The sequence below is a fragment of the Equus przewalskii genome, chromosome 16 (genome assembly GCF_037783145.1).
Source record: "Equus przewalskii isolate Varuska chromosome 16, EquPr2, whole genome shotgun sequence".
NCBI lineage: Eukaryota > Metazoa > Chordata > Mammalia > Perissodactyla > Equidae > Equus > Equus przewalskii.
The window spans coordinates 20,409,439-20,431,997 of record NC_091846.1 but is presented as its reverse complement, the minus strand read 5'-3'; the positions used below and the strand labels follow the sequence as shown (position 1 = coordinate 20,431,997).

Genomic DNA, 22,559 nt, shown 5'->3' with positions numbered 1-22,559 from the left:
ACAAGGAATGCTACTTTCAATAAGGAGGTAAAAGAAGGCCTCTTTAATGAGGCAGCATTGGAGCAGAGACCTACTTGAAGCCAGCGAGAGAAAAGTCTTCCAGGCAGAGGGAAGAGCATTAGTGCAAAGGCCCTGAGACGTGTTGTGTTTGAACAGGTGAGAGCCACAAAGAGACCAGTGTTCTTAGAATAGAAAGGTCAAAGGCAGAATTTGGATTTTATTCTGAGTAAAAAGGGAAGCATTGGTGAGTTTAGAGTAGAGGAGTAATTGGTCTGACTTCTATTACTGAGGCTGATGTGTAAAGAGTGGATAATGGGGAGAGGGCAGAGAAGTAGTGTGACCAGTTAGGAAGGTACTACCATGTTCCGGGTAAGAGATAATAGTGGTTAGAACTAGGGTAGTGGTGAGAAGCGATCCAATTTGAAATATATTTTGAAGGTTGAGCCAATAGGATTTGCTGATTGAGTGTCTATAAGTAAGAGTAGTAGAGAAGTCAAGGATGACTTCACATTTTTTTCCCTATGTGACTGGAAGGATATGAGCCACTGCCAAATGCAACTTAGAAGACGAGGGAGAAGCAGGTTTGAGGATCAAGAATTCCATTTTGGAATTTGCAGTGCCTTTTAGACTTTCAGGTGGACATATTCTGTAGTCAGTTGGCTAAGGAGTCTGCAGTTCAAGGTGAAAGACCTATATCTGGGTGACTTTGGTGAACAGCTGGTATTTAAAATCACCATGGAGAAAGTGTAGATAGAGAAGGGGACCAAGACTGAGCCTGAAGCACTCCAAAATTAAGTCAGAGAGATGTGGAGGAACCAGGAAAAAAGTCTGTGGAGTGAGTTAGTGAAGAAGTAAAACCTTGAAAGTCTGCTGACCAAAATAAGAAAGTGGTTCAAGGAGGGAGCAAGCAACTGTGTTAAAAGTTGCTGACAGATCAGGAAAGATGAGGATCGAGAATTTACCATTGAATTTATCCGTGGGGCAGTGATTAGGGTATTTTGACAAAAGCAATGTTGGTGGAGTTGTGGGTACAAAATCTGTTTTGAGGGAGTTCAAAAGGGAATAGGAAAAAAGGAACTGTAGACGATAGACAATTTCAATGAGTTTTTTTTCTTAAAAGGAGGAGAGAAATACAGTCGTAGCTGGAGGAATTATGTTTTAAAGATTTGGGGATGCTATAACATAATATCATGCTGATGGAAATGGTCCTATTGAGAGGCAAAAATTGATCATGCAGGCAAGGGGATGAGCGCAAGAGGGAAGTTCTTGAATAAGCCAGACTGGATGGGACCAGTGCCTAAGTGGCCAACTAGCCTCGGGTAGGAGCACGGCAGGTCCTCCTTCAAACAAAAAGAAACAGAGATAAGGTAGATGTGCTAGCGTGGAGATGAACATGCTCTTCTGAGGGCTTTACTCTCCCTGTGCAATCTGGAGCAAGGTCATCAGCTGAGAACAAGGAGGGTGGAGAACAAGTTCGAGAAAGTGTGGAACAAGCCCCTCAGAGAGTGAATTGTAGAGTACAGCAGTGAATTGTCTAGTAAATTTTCTAGCACAGCACTATCTCACAGAAATATAATGCAAGCCACATATGGAATATCAAATTTTCCAGTAGCCACCTTAAAAAGGTAAAAAGAAATAGGGAGAATTAATTTTACTAATGTATTTTATTTAACCCAACATATTCAAAATAATTATCATTTCAACATGTAATCAGTATAAAAAATTACTGAGATATTTTATAGTTTTTTTAATTAAGTTTTTAAAAGCCAGTGTGCATTTTACATTTTCAGCGCATCTCCATTCAGACTAGCCACATTTCCACTGTTCAAGAGCCACATGTGGCCACAGCAGACAATGCAGGTCTAGGAAATGAAGTTCTCTAATGGAGAACATGAGGGCGCCTTGAAACTGGGAGCCACGAACTGAAGTGAGATTGGCACAACTGTGTGTTTTGCTCAGCCACATTCAGAACTCGTGTGCAGACATGGAGTAGGCAGAGAGTTAGTCTTGACCAGGAATGAAGTTTTATCAGCAGCATTCAACCAAAGGAAAAAAGGAGAAGGAAATCGGTGGCACATACAACCAAACAATTATAGAAATTGACCACGGTAAGTAAGCCACAGAAGAATTGAAGGGGTGAAGGTGAAAAGGTGGTAGGGGGCCATGAAGTTCCAGTCGGGTCAAAGAACTTTTAGAACTGTGGCTGCTATGCGATATAGAAAGATGTCTAGAATAATCCCTGTCCTCAGCAAGCCGATCTTGATGGCAGGTATACCAACAGCCATGCTGTAAGATGTATGCGATAAATGCCAGTGCAGGTGCACAGAATATGCTTTATGGAAGCGCAGAGGAGGAAGAGCCCCTGTCCCGTGAGGATGATCTGGGAGAGTTCATGGAGGCGGTGGTGGGTCAATCAGGCCTTCAAGGATGAACAGGGTTTTAATTGGTCCATGGGAAAAACATTGCAAAGTGAGGAAAACGCACAAGCACAGAGGGAAAAGCAAAAATGTTCAACATTTCTTAAGGTAAGAGTAAAAAACCTTTAATACTCATATTTATTGAGAGAGCTATTGATTACAGTGAGGAAGGCAGCCTATAAGTAATGATAGGTCTTTCGAGAAGAGGGCTTGGATAATTTCCCTGGGGAAAGAAAGACTGCACTGTAAAATACAGTGATACCCCCAGAATACAGTGTTTCCTAGGAGCGGGAGAACTAAGTTCCAAAGATTGTTCCCAAGAAATAAATGCTCTTCCTTTCTGACCCATCCTGCCCCTGTACACACACACGTGTGCGCACACACATGCACACGCACAAACACATGCCTTTCATCTTTCATTTAGAATTCTCTCTCATAAATTTAATTCTTGTCTAGGGAAATGGTCAGTTACATCTAAAGAGAAGCAATATATTTACCTTTAATCCTCAGATTCTGGAAGAAAATATTTGGAACCAACTAGGATTAGAGTATGAGGAATTAAAAAGGCTTTGATTAATATTAACACTTTATTTTATTTACTTATTTTTTAATTTTTTTGAGGAAGATTAGCCCTGAACTAACATCTGCCGCCAAGCCCCCTCTTTTTGCTGAAGAAGACTAGCCCTGAGCTAACATCCATGCCCATCTTCCTCCACTTTATATGTGGGACGCCTGCCACAGCATGGCCTTCTGAGTGGTGCCATGTCCACACCCGGGATCCAAACCGGTGAACTCCGGCCGCCCCCAGCTGCCGAAGCAGAACGTGCGCCCTTAACCACCAGGCCAGCCCCAACACTTTATTTTTTAAAAGTGTATACTCTCGCCATACAGACCCAGTTTATAATTCCTTTAGAAAGCAAGCTGCAAGTATACACTGTATTCTTTTTTTTCTGAGTCTGATGCCGTTTCTATTAAAATTCTAAGGGAAAAGCAGCATTTCAATTAACTTTGGTTCTCAACACAGTCATCACTAAACAATAGGAAATTTAGTTTTTTCCTAAGCATGTGCAGATCATTACAAAAAAGTCACCCTCTCTTTTCCTAGCTCTAAATGTTTAGGGAAACCTGCCAGTATATCCACTCCTTCCCTTTTTTCACAAGAATTTCCTACTTCAATCAGAATACTTAGAAACAGTAAGAAAAACTAGATGTTTCCACATGACTTTAATAATACTGCACTTTGTATTTACATATCATATGTCCTTGGTACTTCATAGCTCATTATCATTCTAAATTTACAAATCAGTATATGAAAGCACAAGAGCTGGGGGCGGCTCTTCTTCTGCCCAACAGTAAGTTCTAATGCCAGAAGTGGAGCTCAGAATTACTGACACATGTGCTCCCACAACATCTAAGGATCATTCCCACTACAGAAAACGAAGTGCTCAGTAAGCAGAACATATCAGTTATCAAATATCCCATTTATTCAAGATAATTTTAAGAACCATGGAGCTTTAATCATATAAATAACCGTATTAAATCCCATACACCTACACTAAATATGAATACAGATCAAGGTATCATTCGATTAAAATTAACACAATACGAATTAATAAATATATATACATATATAATCCAACAATTCCACAAAGTGGAATATATTTCAATCAAAAAGTCAGTGAATACGTCAACATACTTACAAATGGAACTACTGCTTTAAAAACTTTTCCCCAACATGCTTTAATTCTGAAGGTACAGATGCCACTGGGCAGACTGCTAAATATGCTACCGAGTTCTTACTAGGAGTAAAAATATCCACTGTCCGCTGCAGTTAGCAGGTTAAGGTACCCAGTTCTCTGAGTAGTGCCCGCTGTGGTTTTAGTCCCCGAGGCTTGAACACTCATATGTCTGGGAGATTCTGTAAGATCTGTCTCAAAGAAGCACAGGCTACCACGTGGGCATCTGAAGGAAGGTTAGCAAGTGACTGAATCAGCTTCTTGACTATTGTCTTCAAACACTGGTGGGCAGCATTCAAATCTCTGTCAAACTGCTGTCCTTCAATTTGTAGAGCCAGGTGACTGCAGATGTTTCTAAACTCAACACTGTCCTGAAATGAACAGCAAACACAAAGAAGCAATTAGATAGGTTACAGGGACATTTGTTGTATTGAGTGTACCCAGCTTCCATTCGTCTTTTCTGATGACGAGGCTGGGTTTTTCTCTCAGAGAACTACTCTCCTCCATTCTCAGCCTATGTGGTTTGACCAAATCTGACCCCACTCCACAACTCTAGGGACCAGCCCAATCAGAGCGTATCACCCCTTGGTCACTTGGACTGGCCAGGGATGGAGAGGTGACCTAAGGCAGCCTAATATGCCACAGTCCCAGAATGTCTGCTAGACTGAGAAAGAGAAGTTCTCTTTAACTGGGGCTACTGGAAAACATCTTGCCACCGTAAGGGGAGAATCCAAATGAGAATGAAGCCAACACAGAAAAAAAGTAGAGCCGAGAGATTAAAAGAGACTGATTCTAACTACATTTTTTAAGCATGTCAATCCAGCTGTACCTGACCAATAAACCCAAGGATGTGGGGGCTATCTGAGTCAATAAATATCCCTTTTTACCTAAGCCACTTGGAGTTGAGTTTCTGTTATTTGTTCCTAAAAGAGCTTTGATGAAAACACAAATATCCTATGTTCCTATTAGTCCATATTCACTGTCTGGAATCTGTCCAGGTTCCAATACAAGATTTCGTATTTAATGCACATGGTCTCAAGAAATTTCCAATGCAAATTTAGAAAGAATTCACTCTCAGGTAGTTTAAAATAATGAAGTAATTAAACAGATTTTTATCCCCAAATGTTTCACATTTTAAAATCTGTTGCATATAAACAGATACATGGATAAATACATTGAAATTATTCCACATCAGAGATAATGTTGAATATATGATTTTTTTTTTTTTGAGGAAGATTAGCCCTGAGCTAACATCTGCTGCCAGTCCTCCTCTTTTTGCTGAGGAAGACCAGCCCTGAGCTAATATCCATGCCCATCTTCCTCTACTTTATATGTGGGATGCCTACCACAGCATGGGTTGCCAAGCAGTGCCATGTCTGCACCCGGGATCTGAACTGGTGAACCCTGGGCTGCCGAATTGGAATGTGTGAACTTAACCGCTGCACCACTGGGCTGGCCCCTATGATTTATTTTTAAATACGTGAAAATAACATACCACACAGACTTCTGGTTCTGGCAACATGGCACACTTAGTTTCCCCCAAACCCCTTGCTAGCAAGTTGTAAATAAAATAGAACAAACATCATTTCTGAGCTTGCAAGAAAGTAATGAAAATCCCCAAGGGCCAGAAATATAGGAAAAGTAGATTAGCTGCCTGCCAATATCCATTGAGAAAAGAAAGCTCATCTCTATTGAGTTGGGTTTGGGGTGGAAGGTAAAGCTGCCCCTAAGAATGTGTAACTGTAGACCTGTACTACACAAGTTTAAGTTTGGAGTTGTCCTCTACACCATATACATGTTCTGGAATACTCACACTGAGAAATTAACTTAAACATTGGAAGTGAGCTGAAATATCCAAGGACACATGGCAAAAGCAAACAACAGCCTATTCCACAAGGACATGTTCACAACCCATGCTCCACAGTAGTATTCCCATAAAGCTCTGTCAAGGACAAACTCAGAAGATGAAATTTAAAATACAATCTGCCATGATACAGCAGATACCATTCAGGGCAGGATTAAACTCCAAGAATTTCAGATAGAAACTATAAAATATGTTTAAAATGATTAAAGTTAAAAAAGAAGGAAGCAAAAATGTTTTAAGAAAAAACATGCCTGAAAAAGAACCAAATACCACTTCTAGAAATGACCACTACTGTGACAAATTAAAAACTCAATGGACAGTTTAAACACCTGAACGAAGACATCTAAAGTGAGGATTAGTAAAATGGATGATAAATATGAGAAAATTACCCAGAGTGCAAGATAAAAGGGAACTATGAATGAGAGATTAAGCAACATGGAAGACAGAAGAACAAAGTTCATCAAATACATTTCCAGCAAAGATGAGAGAGAGAATGGAGGAGAGGTAAAATTCAAAGGGAATAATGGATAAAAATTATCCAAAATTAATCCAAAACCTTCAGGAAGTAAAACAGCCTTGAGTAGAGTAAGTTAAATGAGATCCAAATCTAAACTCATTAAGGTAAAACTACTCTTAAAAGCAATGAGAGAGAAAAGGAAAGATGGGTTTGAAGGGATGACAAGACAGACAGCCAACTTCTAAGCCACAGCAATTGAAGAAAGAAAAGAATGGAATAATATTCTCAAATAACCATCAACCTCAAGGAGCTGCCAACCTAGAATTTTTTTTTTTATCCAACTAAACTGACACTTAAACCTCAGGACAAAATAAATATACTTTCACTTAAAAAAATAAAAGGAGTAACGTCAAATAGATCCCCACTGTCCTTTCTTCCTAAAGATATAATTCAGAAAGAGGAAATATAATTCAGAAAAAAGAATGAGATGCAAGAAGCAACAATGAATAAAGAAATTTAAAAACATGGTGTAAATCTAAAGAATTCATTGTCCAAAACAGAAATTATAACTAATTTAGGGTTTACAAAAGCAAGAGTGTTCTAAAATGCTGAACGGTAGTAACATGTAGGCTGGAGTGACATTCTAAGGCATCGCATTATTCCACAGGAAGGTGGCAAAACTGGTAAGTTTCAGGTTTGTGAAGCGTGCATGTGAGAAATGTAAAGGTTATCTTTTAAAGCAGAGAAATAATACATAAAACTTCAAAATCAGCAAAAGGAAATGGTATATGAAAACTTTATTGTTTCTATCTACAGAAGGTAAAAATGAAGAAATAAAGATACAAACATAAAGCAAGGTGAATAGAAGCACCAAATAAGATACTTTTTGAAATACAGTGGCTACCAGATTGGATTTTAAAAATTGATCTATGTGCTGTCTACAAGCAACAGATTTAAAACTAAAATTACCTAAAGATCGAAAGTAAATGGATACTAAACTATATACCAGACAAAGAGAAGCCAAAATAAAGCCAGAAAAATCATTATTAGGGAAAAAATAAACTACAATTAATAGAAGTAACTATTTCCCAAGAAGACATAATAATTTTTTACTTTTGTGTATATAACACAATAACCTCAATTTACAGTCAATCCATAAACATAATGACTGATGTTAACCCAGCTTTCTCAGAAAATGATAGATCCAACAACAAAACAACCAGCCTAGGGAGAAAAGACTGAAAACACGAATCACAAGCTTGGTTCAACAGAGATAAGCAAATACACATTATTCTCAAACATATATGGAGCCAGCCCTGATGGCCTAGTGGTTAAAGTTTGACACGCTCCACTTTGACAGCCCAGGTTCACTTCCCAGATGCAGAACCACACGACTCATCTGTCAGTAGCCATGTTGCGGCGACAGCTTATATAGAAGAACTACAAGGACTTACAACTAGAATATACAACCATGTACTGGGGCTTCGGCAGGGGGAGGAAAAAAAAAGGAGGAAGATTGGCACAGATGTTAGCATAGGGTGAATCTTCCCCTGAAAAAAAAATGTGGAATATTTATGAACTGGCTATATTACAATGCCACAAAGCAAATCTCAACAAATATCAAAAAGTCTGTATCATGCAAATAAATGAGAAATTAATAACATAGATATCCTCCCCAAACATGTATGACTTAAAAATCTACTTCTAAATAATCCATGGGTCAGCAAAAAAATAATTGCAAGTATAAGATACTTTATACTGAACAATTATGGAAATACTATACCATAAATTTGTGGGACGTAGCAAGTGAGAAATGCGTAGACTGAAATGCTTACATAAGTAAAGAATAAGCACTGAAACTCCGTGAGCTAAGAATTCAACTCAATAACAGGAAAAGAAAAATAGATAATCCAAAAGAAAACAAAAGGAAGAACTAAAAGTTGGACCAAACTGTGATGAGGAAGTAGACTTTTCTTCCTAATTCTGAATAGAAAGAGATGCTGTTCTCCCCCCTAATAAAACCTCTGTCCTTTGGGTGAGAAGGACCTGGGTTTCTGGCAAGTGCTTGTTAGAGAACATCTCCCAAGAAACGAAACAAACATCCATTTACTTCAGTTCAGCAAACAATGGCGGCAGGACCCTGGGGTGAGTTAGGCGCTGAGACAGAAAGATAAACAGGCTACAGTCCCTTTACTCTATTCTCAGGCTACCAGGCTTCTGGATTTGTTTCTCTTTTAAAGCATTCTTGCTTCTGTGCCTTAGCGTGTTGCTCATTTCTGCTCAGAAGGTATCCAGGGGCTACTCAGATAATCTGTCCCATAATTTATGGGGTAACCTATATTGCTGGAGCATGTTGCTTGGGAATGGGAAAATAGGAGAAAAAAATGACTCTGGACTACCTCCCCGAGATCCACATCAAGCGAAATTGTCCGCTTGCTTTATACAAGTAATCCAACTCTAAGTACAAAGTGGAAGGATCAAAGACAACGTGCAAAGGGAAATTCAAACTAGAAGGAACCACTGAAATATGTGCTGACGTGTGCCTATTAGCCAGTCTGCAAAGGCATTCATCACCCAAAGAAGATTAAAATGCCTTTAAAAAGATATTTGTGGGCCCAAAATCTGAAGTCAATTTCACATTTACTGTAAAGAATCAAAGAAGCCATCGTTTGGGGAAATTATACATACAATAAAATTCCACTGCTGGGCTGTACTGGTTCCCCAGGCCGGGGCTAAACTTCAGACCTCTGGCAAGCTTTGCAAAGTCTCTTTATTTTACTATTTTAGTACAGTATTTCCATTTAATCCTTTCTCAAATATATGAACAGTCAAAGAAAACAAATTAATAAGAATAGGCTTTCCATGGGACTCTTAAGGCAGGGAAGGGAAAAATAAAACAGGTGGTTGCTTTTCTTCCTTTCTGGAAGGTCTGAAGGCCAACTATGGATCCAATAATATGGCTTCCAACCAAACCTCTACGGATGCTGCTGCAGGAGGTGGGGGCCACAAGTTATAGCATTGAGGCAATAGCATATTAAACGGCTCACGTGCTTTCGGTAGAAACTCACATGATCAATGTTCGTGATGATTTCACTTATGGTGCTTTCCATTCAACAACAGAGCATATCTTCCCAGCAACCTTTATTTAGCAAGTCCCAGATGCTTCCAGAAATGATGTAATATCCTACATGGTGCTTTGAGCGCTTTGCCAGAATTAGAACACTACGGCTGAGCAATCTAAGAGCAGGTTTTGGAACTTCTAAAGCCTGTGTAATTTCAGACTCTGGATATGAAATGTATTGTTTGCTACAGTGTTCCAAATTGATGGCCAGCGTTTACATTTTAAAGTGAGTTCAGATAATCTCCTGTGACTCAACGGATCTACTAAGATAATGACCTCGGCCTGTTTGACTCAGTTAATGAATCAGTTAAATTTATTTCAAATGTATACCAAGTCTCCACTACATGACTGACTACACTGAATAAAAGGCAATTAGACATGATACCCGATCTCTAAACAGCTTAGAACCTAGTAGGGGGAATGGAACACATAGGACATACATCCAAATGTCCAGCGAAGTGTGATGAGGGCTATGGTAAAGCACAAAAACCAATCCTATAAAAGAACAGACGTTTATAGACATAATCTAAGCACTGCCCAGGGTTCCTACAGAGCTCGTTCTTACATGTGAAGCCTTTCTATAGCATACCTGATGTGTGCTTGTCCAAAATTTGCCTGGCTACACTGCAGAAACTCATGTGCTTAGTATGCAACCCATTAGAGGAGATAGCGCTAAGTTTTAGAACATTTCTTCCTAATCTTTAGCTGAAATCTGCCCTGTGGTAGGCAGAACAATGACCTCCCAGAAGCGTCCACATCCTAGTCCCCAGAACCTGTGAGTATGTACGCTACATGGCAAAATGGACTTCACAGATGTTAGTTAGAACAGTGGCCCTCCAGGCAGCCTCAAAGACCCCTGGGATGCAGAGCCAATTCCCTCACGAGCACTGGACTTGCCCTCAGTGGCCTGGTTCTGCCTTCAGAGCCCAGATTCTGCCCCTTTGATGGGTCATCCTTGGACAAGACATTTCATCTAAGGAATATTCCGTTTTCTCATCTGTAAAATGGAAACAATAATAGCTACCACACGGAAAGGCTGTGAAGGTCAAATTGGTTCACAGATATGAAAGCTTTTGTATTTATAAAGCAATCCATCAACCTAAGCCTATAATTAAAGTACTCCGCTAGATGGGAGGTGAGTAAGAAGGAGAGGAGGGGAAGGGAGGGGAAAAAAGAAAAGAAAAAATATGCTCTATAGAAACTTGGAATCCAACTGGTGAGATGAAACCGATTTAAACCGTTCAGTAGAGATGACAAACATTAAGTCTCAAAAAGAGTGGTCGAGTTCACCTCACATCCATTAAGATAGCTACTATCAAAAAACTGAAAGTAACAAGCGTTGGTGAGGATGTGGAGAAACTGGAACCCTTCTGTACTGCTGGTGGGAATGTAAAATGGTGCAGCCACTATGGAGAACAGTATGGAGATTCCTCAAAAAAATTAAAAATAGAATTGTCATATGATCCAACAATTCTCCTTCTGGGTATATATCCAAAAGGATTGAAAGCAGGATCTCAAAGAGATATTTTCACACTCATGTTTATAGCAGCATTATTCACAATAGCCAAGAGGTGGAAGCAGCTCAAGTGTCCGTTGACAAACAAATGGATAAACAAAATGTAGTATATACACACAATGGAATACTATTCAGCCTTTAAAAAGGAAGGAAATTCTGACACATGCTACAACATGGATGGACCTTGAGGACATTATTCTAGGTGATGTTTGGGAAAGCAGTATTTGACTCCTAGGGCAAAGAGACAGTCCTTGCAATTAGAATGAACAACACAAGCAAGGGCTTGAAGTCAAGTAGGGGCTGAGGCTAGGAGGAGACCAGTCTGCAAAGAACAGAGTTTATGCTGGGAATCAGGAGATAAGTTAGCATAGGAAGCCTTGAGGGTCACAGTAAAGTCTCTGGAGACTTCTGAGCATGGGAGTAACAAGGCAAACCAGCATGTTAAGAACACTGGTCTAGCCTATGAGGCTGAGAACCTACTATGTGCCAGGCTCCAAGTGAGGCTCCTTACACACCTTGTCTTGCTCAATCCTCACAACAGTCCATGATAGATGGAAAAAAAATGTGGCTTAGAGACATTAAATGATGTGCCTAAGTCACACGGCAAATGAGTGGCAGCACCGGAATTAACCTCTCTTCAAAACTCAAATGTTCATCAAAGACCCATAAAATAAGAAACTGGACCAGGTGCCCTGCTCACCCGCCCGCCAGTGTGGGAGACAGACTGGTGAACAGGAAGCACAGAGCTGTAGATGCCACAGTGCGGTGAACAGGGACACCATGGAAGCAAGCGGGAGAGGCACCAAACTAGCTTTGGGGATGGACCAAAAATGCCTTACAAGTGAATTGTTTTGGTTTCTTTTTTGGCCACATTCAGGTTATTTTTCTTAAGGTTAACTGAGTGTTACGAAGCTCAAATTGGCAATGGTCACATGCAAATTGAAGACTGGCCTGTTGGCCCATCCTTCTCTGTAACGTAATTGGGAGGGCTTGGTTATCTGGAAGATATTCAAGGCATGGTACCCCATGTAAAACCAACCTCCAGCTAATCAGAGACCTCATCGTTGGAGCTCTCCCTTCCTCCACTCTGTTCTCTCCTACTCGGCGTGAGGAGATCTCCTAGAAAAACCACCACACTTGTTCTTTCCTGCATTCTGCATTGTGTTTATTAGGAAGGCACACATCTGGAATCCTTGAACAACTGAATATACACCTGCAAAGTCCAAAAAGGGAAGAAAAGTTAGGCCTTTTTTTAGCTTCTTACTGAAAATAAACAATCCCATCAAAACTGAAGGCTTGAAGGCAAAAAGAATCTGGCAGCAGGAGTCAGTTTCAAAGCTTGTTTTCTGAAACCAACACCAATGGATAATAAAGTCAAAAATACAATATGACTTTATAGGGTCTAAAATGCAGATAACTTTTAAACAATCTACAGGCTTTCTGGGCTTTTTTCCTACCACGTCACCTTCAAAATCACTTCTGGATCTACGTAAACTATAAAGCTGTTCATATTCCCTTTACCACTGGCATTTTAAAAAGATGGTTCATTTCAAAACAGTCATATCTTGAGCTATATTCTCTCACATGGCCTCCATAAACTGTTTCATCTTCTCACGTTTTCCCTTCTCACTCTCCCTGAATCCTCTACAGAGAGCATTAAAGAAAGAAAGAGCTTTCTCCCACTTTCTGCGATAGCGCATGGCCTTACTCAACTTCAGATCGACCAGAAGACCACTCTCCACTAAAGTTGCCCAGTGTTGGGCCCAAATCCTTTCCTCAGACTCACTACAATCCTCCACGCTGGCTGTGGACCTACAATGGCAATGTCATTTCTCTATTTAGAGAGACATCCTGAAAACCACACTATGAGGAACAGTGGACTACCAATTGCCCCATCTTCACTTGGTTCATCAACATCTTGCTTTGAACTACAAATTCACGGGGCCCGGGTGCTGGTCCCTGACCCAGTGGTTAAGTTTTGCGCGTTCTGCTTCAGTGGCGCAGGGTTCCGCCTGTTCGATCCTAGGCACGGACCTAGCACTGCTCATCAAGCCATGCTGAGGTGGCGTCCCTCATAGCACAACTAGAAGGACCTATAACTAGACTATACAGCTGTGTGCTGGGGGGCTTTGGGGAGAAGAAGAAAACAAAAGAAAGATTGGTGCAGATGTTACCTGAGGGCCAATCTTTAAAAAGAAAATTCACAGGACCCAGAGCAGTCAGTCACCAGCTGCCTGAACCTAAGGTCAATCTCAAATAGATATGCAACTGCACAGTAATAAAACACCCAATGAAGAACCAAAGTATCTGCCAGTCACCATAAAAAGTCTATCATCCACAGGAAATTAAACATTTTTACTTGTGTGTACCCAGTGTAAATGCTCACAAGTAACTAAGGGTTCTTACGCATTTGCTTTGAGTATGGTACCATTTTCATTAGAAAAGTCCAGTGAAAAGCACTTTGTCATGACTACAAGCACTTGATTCAGGTATGCTCACAAGGCAAACCCCAAAATTGTAAAATAAAGCACAGTGGAATTTCCACCAAGATGTCAAACATAAGTAGTTTTGTTTTAAGGCCTTCCTGCAATATCTTTCCCCAAATTTTCATTTCAGAAAGCTTAGATGTCCTGATTTTCATATTGTCCACATTAGAGGGAATGACAAAGCTATAATTAAGCTACTTTCAGAAGAGTCACAGAACAGAAAAACAGCTATTTTTTTCTAACATAAAAGCACAGTTTTGTCCCAAATGAAGAGCAATCCTCTGGTAAGGCTACTAATCTACAACCATGAGCATTTACTTCTTCAATAGTATGTTAGTAATTTTTAAAGACACAATTCCCACATTTGCAGAAACTGGCTTTGCAACTAATGTTAACGGGGAAAAAAGTACTCATCACCACTGTCTTCCTCTGAGTAACCCAATATTCACCCTTGCAGTTTGCAAAGAGCATTAGCAATGACTGTGCAGCCAAAGCCAACAGTTTTATACCGCTGCTCTTGCTGTGTAGAATGAGAAAACCAGCAAGGACTACGGAACGTGATGGAGTAATTGGTACCAGAATTAGCTAATTGAAACGGGTGAGCTCACAGGCAAGTTTAATCTGTAATGGCAGCAAAGTTCTTCTGCCTCCGAAAGTTGGCATCAGCCGTAGTTTCCATGAAACTTGCTTCAGAACAGAACTCTTGGAAACTATAAATGTTTTTAACTCTCAAAGGAAGACAGACAAAACTCAATCAGAGTGACTTCATAATTGGCTTGGTTAATGGTCTCGATGTGAATTGGTCATCTTCAGCAGTTTTAAAATCCTAGCCTGGCTTCCTTCTGGTGTCCCGCATATTTCTATGTTCCCTTTGGGTGGCAAGTGCCTAAAGCATCTTTGCTAGTATTACTGGTTTGACAATGATTTCCTACATTTACCTGGTGTCTTTTGTCACTAGGTAAGGTGGCCATTATATAAGGAGGCACACAAATCACCCAGTGTTGTAGACTGAATCGGGGCCCCCCAAAATTCATATGTTGAAAATCTAATCTCCAATGTGACTTATTTAGAGATAGGGCCTTTTGGGAGGTAATTAAGGTTAAATGAGGTCACAAGGGTGGAGCCTTAATCCAGTAGGATTGGTATCCTTATAAGAAAAGACATTGAGACCTCTTTCTCTCCACATGTGCAGAGGAGAGGCCGTGTGAGGACATGGTGGGACGGTGGCAGTCTACAGGCCAGGAGGAGAGCCCTTACCAGAAACCAAATTTGCTGGCACCTTGATCTTGGACTTCCCAGCCTCCGTAACAGGGAGAAGATAAATGTCTGTGGTTTAAGCCACCCCATCTGTGGCATTTTGTGATGACAGCCCAAGCTGACTAAGATACCCACTCTACAACGTGACTGTTGCAGCGCAAACGGTGTGCAGTGCATGGCATTATGACCGTGCCCTGTAACCATGCACTCTCATGCACATTTCAGCGTGATGTTCAAGACACCCCGATGAGCTAGCACTGTGATTTGGTAGAAGGAGGCAGATAAAACCATGTTTGAATCATGGGCCATTACTTCCCAGCTGCGGGATCTTCAGCAAAGTCCTAAATTCCTTTGAGCCTCAGTTTCCTCCTGTAATAAATGTCTGTCAAGCTGATTAATTCCATCCTCTCCACCGAATTTAACAAGACTCTGCACTGTCAAGCATATTTTATCCACCATGAAGAAACTCATTTAATTTTTTCTTGCATGTGTTTGATAACCTCTAAATGTTCAAAAGGAATAGTAAGTGTTGGCTCCTTTAAGAAAAGTGTAAAGTAGTATAACGGTATCCACTGTTACTGTGATGAGGGTTTCTCTGCCTTCACGCCTGAAAATTTCACTTTCTTAATCCTCAGTGGTTTGATCAGCGAGTCACTCGATGGCAATGTCTCTAAGACACTCATTCAACATGGGCTGAAGCTGATCTCTGGATAGCGGAGGCTTCCTGGAAATCTCTTTGGGTCATCTTAACTCTGCTTTCGTCAATGGTCTCAGAACAGGAAATACAGAGTTGATGGGTCAGATCCATCAATATCAAGAACGGAAGTGACAATAATAACAGTCAATGAGAACTCATGAGGCAGCAACCAGCTATTAATAATTATAATAATAATAACAAAAGCTCAAAGGTATTGTGCCTCACTACAGGCGGCCACTAGCCAAGACTTTATATGCATTACCTCAATAACCCTATAAGGTTAGATGCCACTATCCCCACTTTAGAGGTGAGGAGATTAAGGCACAGGAAAACTAAACTCCTTGCTCCAGGGCCTACAGCAGGAAGCGGCAGAGCAGGTGTGAAATGCTCCATGGGACCTGATCACTGTCCTGTGCCGTGCTGTCTCCCCTTCAGGGTCCCTAATGCCCATCACTGGCTACAGCCTTTGGTTGCAGTGTGTCTTCCTGGCCTCTGCGGCAAGTACCACTACAGGAGAGACCTGATGTTGGGGAAGTTTCCACACACTTGCAAATGATACACAAATGTTATTTCCATTAACACCAATCCTCCTGAAACCATTCCGGTATATAAAATCCATCTGCATGTTCTTATTCTAAAAATACAGAAAACACGTATCCAAATCATTTGAATGAACACGACTATTAATGAAGCCAAGTCTGTTATAACCAGCCCGCTGGAAAGGCAGACTGCCGTGTCCTTAAGTCTAAGCGCTTTATAATCACTCCTCTACAGACCAGATGGAGATACCACCTTTCCTCCAAACAGAAAACCAAGCAAACTTCCAAGATGCTGGCCAAGAGGAAATCACCCAGAGCAACCTCTCCTGCCTCTCTCCCTTCTGAAAGCACTGGCCGTTCTCAGAACCTAAAACGCATGGGAAGGTCCCCGTTCCTAATGAGCCCTCTGGACACCTCTAGAAACACCGGCAGCAACACATCCAGATGTCTGCGTGTTTGCTGGTGACAAGGAAGAAAAGGTTGAGGTTTGGATGAATAAAGTTTGAGGAGTTTTGTTTTAGGACAAAAATTCAAGTAGAAAGGGTTAAAAGGATTACCAAGTGTAAGTGACAGCTGCATTCAGCCCAAGTGGCATGATCTGTTGTCCAGAGCAGAGGTCACCACTGCCACCGAGCTGGGTCAGGCCCTCGGACAATCCTCTTCTGACCTGACTCCCCACCTGCAGCCTTACCTCTCATGACTTATCTAGGCCCCAGTCCTTGCCTCAGTCCCTTCAATGGCTACCTTTTGCCTGCAAGACAATCCAAGGTCCTCAGCATGACACACAGGCCTTTCATCATCTGACCTCACTTACCTCTCCAGCACCCTTTCTGCCACAGTGAACTCATTTTAGTTCCACCCAAAGGCCCAGGCCCTTTCATGGCTTCTGGGCCTCGGATCCCCTGAAATCCTTTTTCCCTTTAACGCTTGGAGAGCAAACATTCATTTTTTAAAAAGGTTATCTCCTCCAAGAAGCCTTCCAGGATCACCTAAGGTAAAACTGATCAGTCTCTCCTTTTGCCAGTCTACCTGTGTGTGATATGCTCCTAACATCACACAGCACTTCATATTTCATCAAGTCTAAGATGCACATTTTTTGCACATTTCAAAAATCTCTGAAGTGAGGGTGTACCTTAGAATCGATGGTATGTCCTAGTTTAATCAGTAGGATTTTTTATTTCTTGGTGGTACAAAGGTGCATCTCATATTTGAGAGCACTGGGCAAATGCAGCTTCATTTTCTTAACTTTCTAACGTGAGTGGAATAGTGCTCTGCATCTGGAGGTGATCTCCCCACCCCCCCTCCCCCCGACCACCACCACATTTGGCAATATTTGGCTGTATCAGTTTGGCAGCGGGACTAATTCTGCTGGCATCCACTGGGTAAAGGCCAGGGACATTGCTAAACACCGTATAATGCATAGGACAACCCCGCACAACAATTATCCAGCCCAAAATGTCAGTAGTGTAGAGGTTGAGAAATCCTAGTCTAGAGTAACATACTTATTTGTGAGTATGATATACTTTATGTTTGATTTTAAATTAATCTTTTACAGTGTATCGTGCAATCTAATATAGACCAATTTTTTCCAAACCTTGGCTTGTAGAGCAAGAATAGCAACTCTTGCGAAGTGCTCTAAGCTCTCTTCATCACCCCTCCTCATTTCCTTCTGCTAGACTCCCAAGGGCAATGAACAAAGCAGGTCAAAATTGGAAAGCCAGAAGGTCTCAAAGAGATTTGTGACTTTAAATCAATTAGGTTAGTTAATGGCAAGGTCAAGACTGGCTCCCAGATCCCCAGATTTCGATGATCCTGCTCCGCCTGGGAGGCAGCTGCTCTGTTCCCTGGCTAAATTAGCTAACACAGTTGGTACCTTAAAAGGAAACTGTGCCCTACAAGCATGAGCTGCGTGACTTAGCAGGAGTTAGCATTAGTATTCACGCTTCAACACCCGGGACCCACCTCGCTCTCACCCCACTTTATGAGAATTTAGGTTGACTCTGTAAGGCCTCTGAGCTCTGCCTGGAATTGGATTTATGCAAAAATAATTGCGATTCTTAAGTGTGAAGGAACTTTAAATAATGTAGGTGATTTCATCATACAAAGGCAGAGGGAACTTAATATGTATATTTAAGGCTCTGGAGGAAGGGTTATTAATTTGGAAAAGGAGTAGGGGAAGCTGTCCTCCATCCTTAGAAGCTGCACACGTGGCAAGGGCCTTCAGCTGGAGCAGGAAGCTGATTTATGTGAGAGGGTAAGGAGTTCCAGAGGAAGGTTTTGGCAAGGCGTCCCTGCATCTCTTTTCTGCAGTCAGGTGGGTCCACCTGGGGCCCACCTGAGTTCCCTGCCCCAAGTGCCGACTCCCCAGAGTGTCACCTCCTCCCATCCCCCTCCAGGCGACTGAATCGTTGGGGGCAGCTCTGCTTCGGATCCTGCGGCCCCACCCCGTCTCCATCCCGGCCCCTCAGCCCCGGCCGTGCGAGGGGATCCTGCGCCTGACGGGGGATGCTGGAGGCCAGACTCACCTTCAGATGGATGGGGAAGGACCGCTCCTGCTGGAGGGGGCCCAGCAGCGTCTGCTCCACGCTGACCAGCTCTGAGGTCGAGTCCACCACGCGGGCCAGCGCGCTGCGCATCGCCATTCGGGCCAGACTGCAGGGCCTGTGGTCCGGGGGAAAGGGCAGCAGCTCCACGCCCCCCTCGGCGCCTCGCACCACTTCCACCTCGGGGGAGCTCGCCCGAGTCCCAGATCCCTCATTCCTGGCGTCCCTGTCCCCGCCCCCCTCCTCGCGCCCAGGCCGGGCCCGCTGAGGGCCTGAGCGACGCGCTGGGGAGGCGGACACGTGATCAGGGTCCCGCGGGCTCCTTGGGGTGCCCGGATCATCCCCCCAGCCCCACTCTTGCTGCAGCAGCTGCAGGGTCTGCAGAGCCACCATTTGGTGGCTGATGGAGGCCACTAAGGGTGCGGGGCTAGCCATCACCTCCGTCAGCGGCTCGGCGCGCTCCGCGGGCAGGTGGAGCAGCGAGCGAGGGAGGCGGAGGCGGTCGGGGTCGCCAGGGTCACATTGCCTAACCCGCGGCCTCTGGGCCTCCTTGTCTCTCAGCGTGTGGGGCCGGCCGCGCCCTGGGCCCGCCGTCGGTGACTCCTGCTGGCCTCTGCATTCGCTTCAAGTCCGAACGGGCTGGTTCGGACCCAAGGCTGCCTGAAGCACTGCTCCGCGTGTACTTGAAAATCAGCCAGATGCTGAGCTCTGGTTCTTCCTCCTCTCCAGGGCTTTGCTGGGAACACATGCTGCTTTGTGCGGATGCATCTGTCTGCAGGGATACCCAGCCCCCATCTCCTTTGAAGGATGCCTGCCAGAGACCGTTCACGCCCTGGGGGCTGGGCGTGGGGGCCACGTGCGAAAGACCCACCCGCGAGCGAAAGTGTGAGGAGCCAGAGAAAAGCTCACAAAAGAAAGACTGTGCCTGATCCTCTTCCCTCTCTTTCCCAACCCTAGGGGAATTTTCTGGAACTTCTTGGAGCAACCGTCAAGGCCTCATGTCGCCCAGACATCTCGAAGTTCTGCTCTTCTCTGCTTTGCTCCATGCCACACGTGCTAAGAGCTGGCGCAGCCTCTCCGGAAGCCACCCGGGAAGCATGGGGCTGGCACTACCCAGAAGAGCAGCCTCAGAGCTTTTGTGTGAAACTTCCAAAGGATTTAGGCAGAAGAGTTTGAAGCTAAATCCTTTTACGAGACATGAGCCCAAGGACAGCTGTATAAATAGTTGCTGGTTTTGATTAAACCTTGCTTGGCTACTTCCTTGACTTAGGAAAAAGCCCTGGCAAATTTAAACTATGATAGATTGGAAAGTATTGGTGTGTGATTACACTTTAAGAAAAAAAAAAGACATTTGAGGGGAATGGTAAAGCGCACTGTTCGGAAGCAGCGGTTCTGTTTTCTGCCTGCATGGGAAACCATTTCGATAACCCCACAACACAGTAAAGAAGGAGGCAGGGTTGCAGGCCCAGGGCAGACAAGTGGACCCTACAGACCCGGAGGATGGGTTTGCATTCTTCCTTTAGAAGGGAGAGTCCACCCTTGCTTAAGGAGTGAGATCTGCAGAGGTCCTTGCGTGGGAAAGCCCTACCAGTGAGTCGGTTAGTTTCGAAGGGGGGTCATCAGAGATATGGGGAGGGATTCCGGGTCCTTTAAGGTTTCTTTACCTCGGGGATAGTATGACCCCATATAATCCTCCCAACTCTCCAGTGAAAGTTCCTTCTCATTCTCAGTGTTTTCTTCGCCTGTGAAAACAAACCTGAACGCCAAGGTAAAGAAAACCTTTCTTAAATAAAAACGAGTATGTTCACACTAATTATAAAGAAGTAAAAATGCATGGCTGTGCATTGACAGCAAGGAAATTACTTTGGAGGGAAGTAAATAGTTTAATGTTGATTAGAGTCTCTTGATGAAGTTAAGTTCATAATAAAAAATAGAGAAATTCTTCTTTATGTGTGTCTGTGTGTGTTTTTAATTCTCAAATGTTGAAATACATTAGATTCAGCAGAGACTAACTGGGAATAGTAAAAACTAACCCCTAATTTTCACAGAGCATGTCAGATCTCCAGGGATGCTCCTCTTTCCAGATAGGCAGGAAATCCAGTTTCATGGGCTCACTCTTCGACTATCAAATGGCTGAGTGCAAAACCTTCTTGACAGATAGAATTCCAGCCAACAGCAGAATTGAAATCAGTAGACAACCTGACCTGAAGCCCCACTGTTCTCCATACCAGGCCGACTCTGAGAGCCATGAGACCAACTGAACTTCAGGGCATATGAGAGAAGGAGGCCAGAAAACCACGTGGCCTATGGGATGGTACATGCTGCTTAAATAGCTGCCTGGGTTTTCTAGTATGCTTTAGAGAGCACTGGATTATCCTACAACTCAAGACTTTGTCTGTCTTGGCCATGGGCCACATTTTCCTTTGCATGACCTTGAAATGGCTGATGTTTCAAAGCTGGAGATATGAGACCCTAACTGAGGAAAAGTATTCATAGGTTATTGAGATGAGTCGATAGCATAGCAGATCCACCTTTGCTCTAAAACATCTCCAAACTTATATATGCTGGGCTGTCAAACCAAGGAATGAATTATATACTCTCTACTCACTATACTGACAATTTGAAGTCACTGCGTAATAACAGCAAGTTCAAAAGGACGAAGTCCTGTGCACTTGTCATTTCTGCTTCACAATATCTATTTACTATTTTATGGAAGCCATACTCTCATTTCCCAGCAGATGTTCCTCCTCCTTCACGCGCAGTCCGTTCAGTCAGGTGGGATGCCCCCATCCCACTGCAGAAGCCGACTGGGGCATCTAGGCTGAGGCCAATCCCACTTCACAGTCCTATTGTGAATGGTCAGCAATGGGTACATGACCCGACTAGAGCCAATATGACAATATCGTTTGGATGCTTTCAGCTGAATGTACTGTAGAAGAGAAAATAATGGAGCTAGGAGAAAGTGTAGGCCAAAAGATGAAACAGCAAAAAAGATAAATTCTTTTTTAACAAGAAAACTTAACATAGTAGTTTAGTCACTAAGAATAAGTTATTGTCTCAGATCACAAGTCTTAAGGTAGGATTGCTCCAGGGCTGGTTGATCTCCGGGAGTGTGAGATCTCCAGGAGTGCTCCTCTTTCCAGATACACTGGAAACCCCATTTCATGAGGCTAAACCTTCTACCATCAAACAGCTGAATGCAATGACCCTTTATGGCTGTGAAACTGAGGAGATAGAAGTTCTGCAGCCATCTCCTGAGTCCTACTTGTTATAGGACAGGTATGAGGTTAACGGAGTGACCCTGTGACCCAATTCCCCTCAAGCAAACATTGCTGCAAGGTCCCTCCAACCATTTTCAGCAATGCTTTTATCAGTCACCTAATCTTTCTACTATGTCAGCAACTGTGGGAAAAGCTCTTTGAGCAACTCTGGTCATTCCTAACAATTGATGAGAGCACTAGAAAATGAGCAGTGGAAACATTCATGACCGTGGACAATATGGGATGGAAAAGGCAAAAGGGTGGAAAACTCAGTGAAGTGAGAAGCAATTTTCTACGTACATGTTAAGAGACAAGGTAGAATGTTGTCAGGTAAGCGAGTATTCTGGCGCTTCTATTAATTGAAAGGATCTTTTCTACACGAGCAAAAGCTATGAACTCCTGTGTGGAATCATGAAGAAGCTGGGCACGGTGAGAACAGAAGGGAGCTGGAAGAAGATGCAGCTATGTGGAGGCTTCCTCAAAGGACTTGGCAGAGCCCAGATACATTTGAGCCCTCCTTATATACTTTGGCACTTTTCTCCAAAAGGGATCCAAAAGCATTCCAGAAATGGAGCTGTTAACCTTCAACACACCCTGGTGAAGTTCATAGGTGGGGACAAAACAAAACATGTCCAAAGAGACCAAAGAATTATTATTCTTGAATGA

General features: G+C 42.9%; 1 protein-coding gene across 2 annotated transcripts; it reads right to left on the bottom strand.

Annotated features, from left to right (window-relative positions):
• Window positions 1-3,622: 3,622 nt before the first annotated feature.
• Window positions 3,623-20,576, bottom strand: DLEU7 (deleted in lymphocytic leukemia 7). Of its 2 annotated transcripts, XR_011528061.1 has the most exons (3): window positions 18,616-20,576; window positions 12,151-12,324; window positions 3,623-4,524 (listed from the first exon to the last, which is right to left on the bottom strand). XR_011528061.1 is itself a non-coding variant. In XM_008521740.2 (2 exons), the coding sequence occupies exons 1-2, from the start codon at window positions 19,066-19,068 to the stop codon at window positions 4,318-4,320; spliced, it is 660 nt and encodes a 219-aa protein (XP_008519962.1). In that variant the 5' UTR covers window positions 19,069-20,576; the 3' UTR covers window positions 3,623-4,317. The 2 variants fall into 2 exon arrangements, 1 of the variants encoding a protein (XP_008519962.1); XM_008521740.2 differs by lacking the exon at window positions 12,151-12,324.
• Window positions 20,577-22,559: the final 1,983 nt, after the last annotated feature.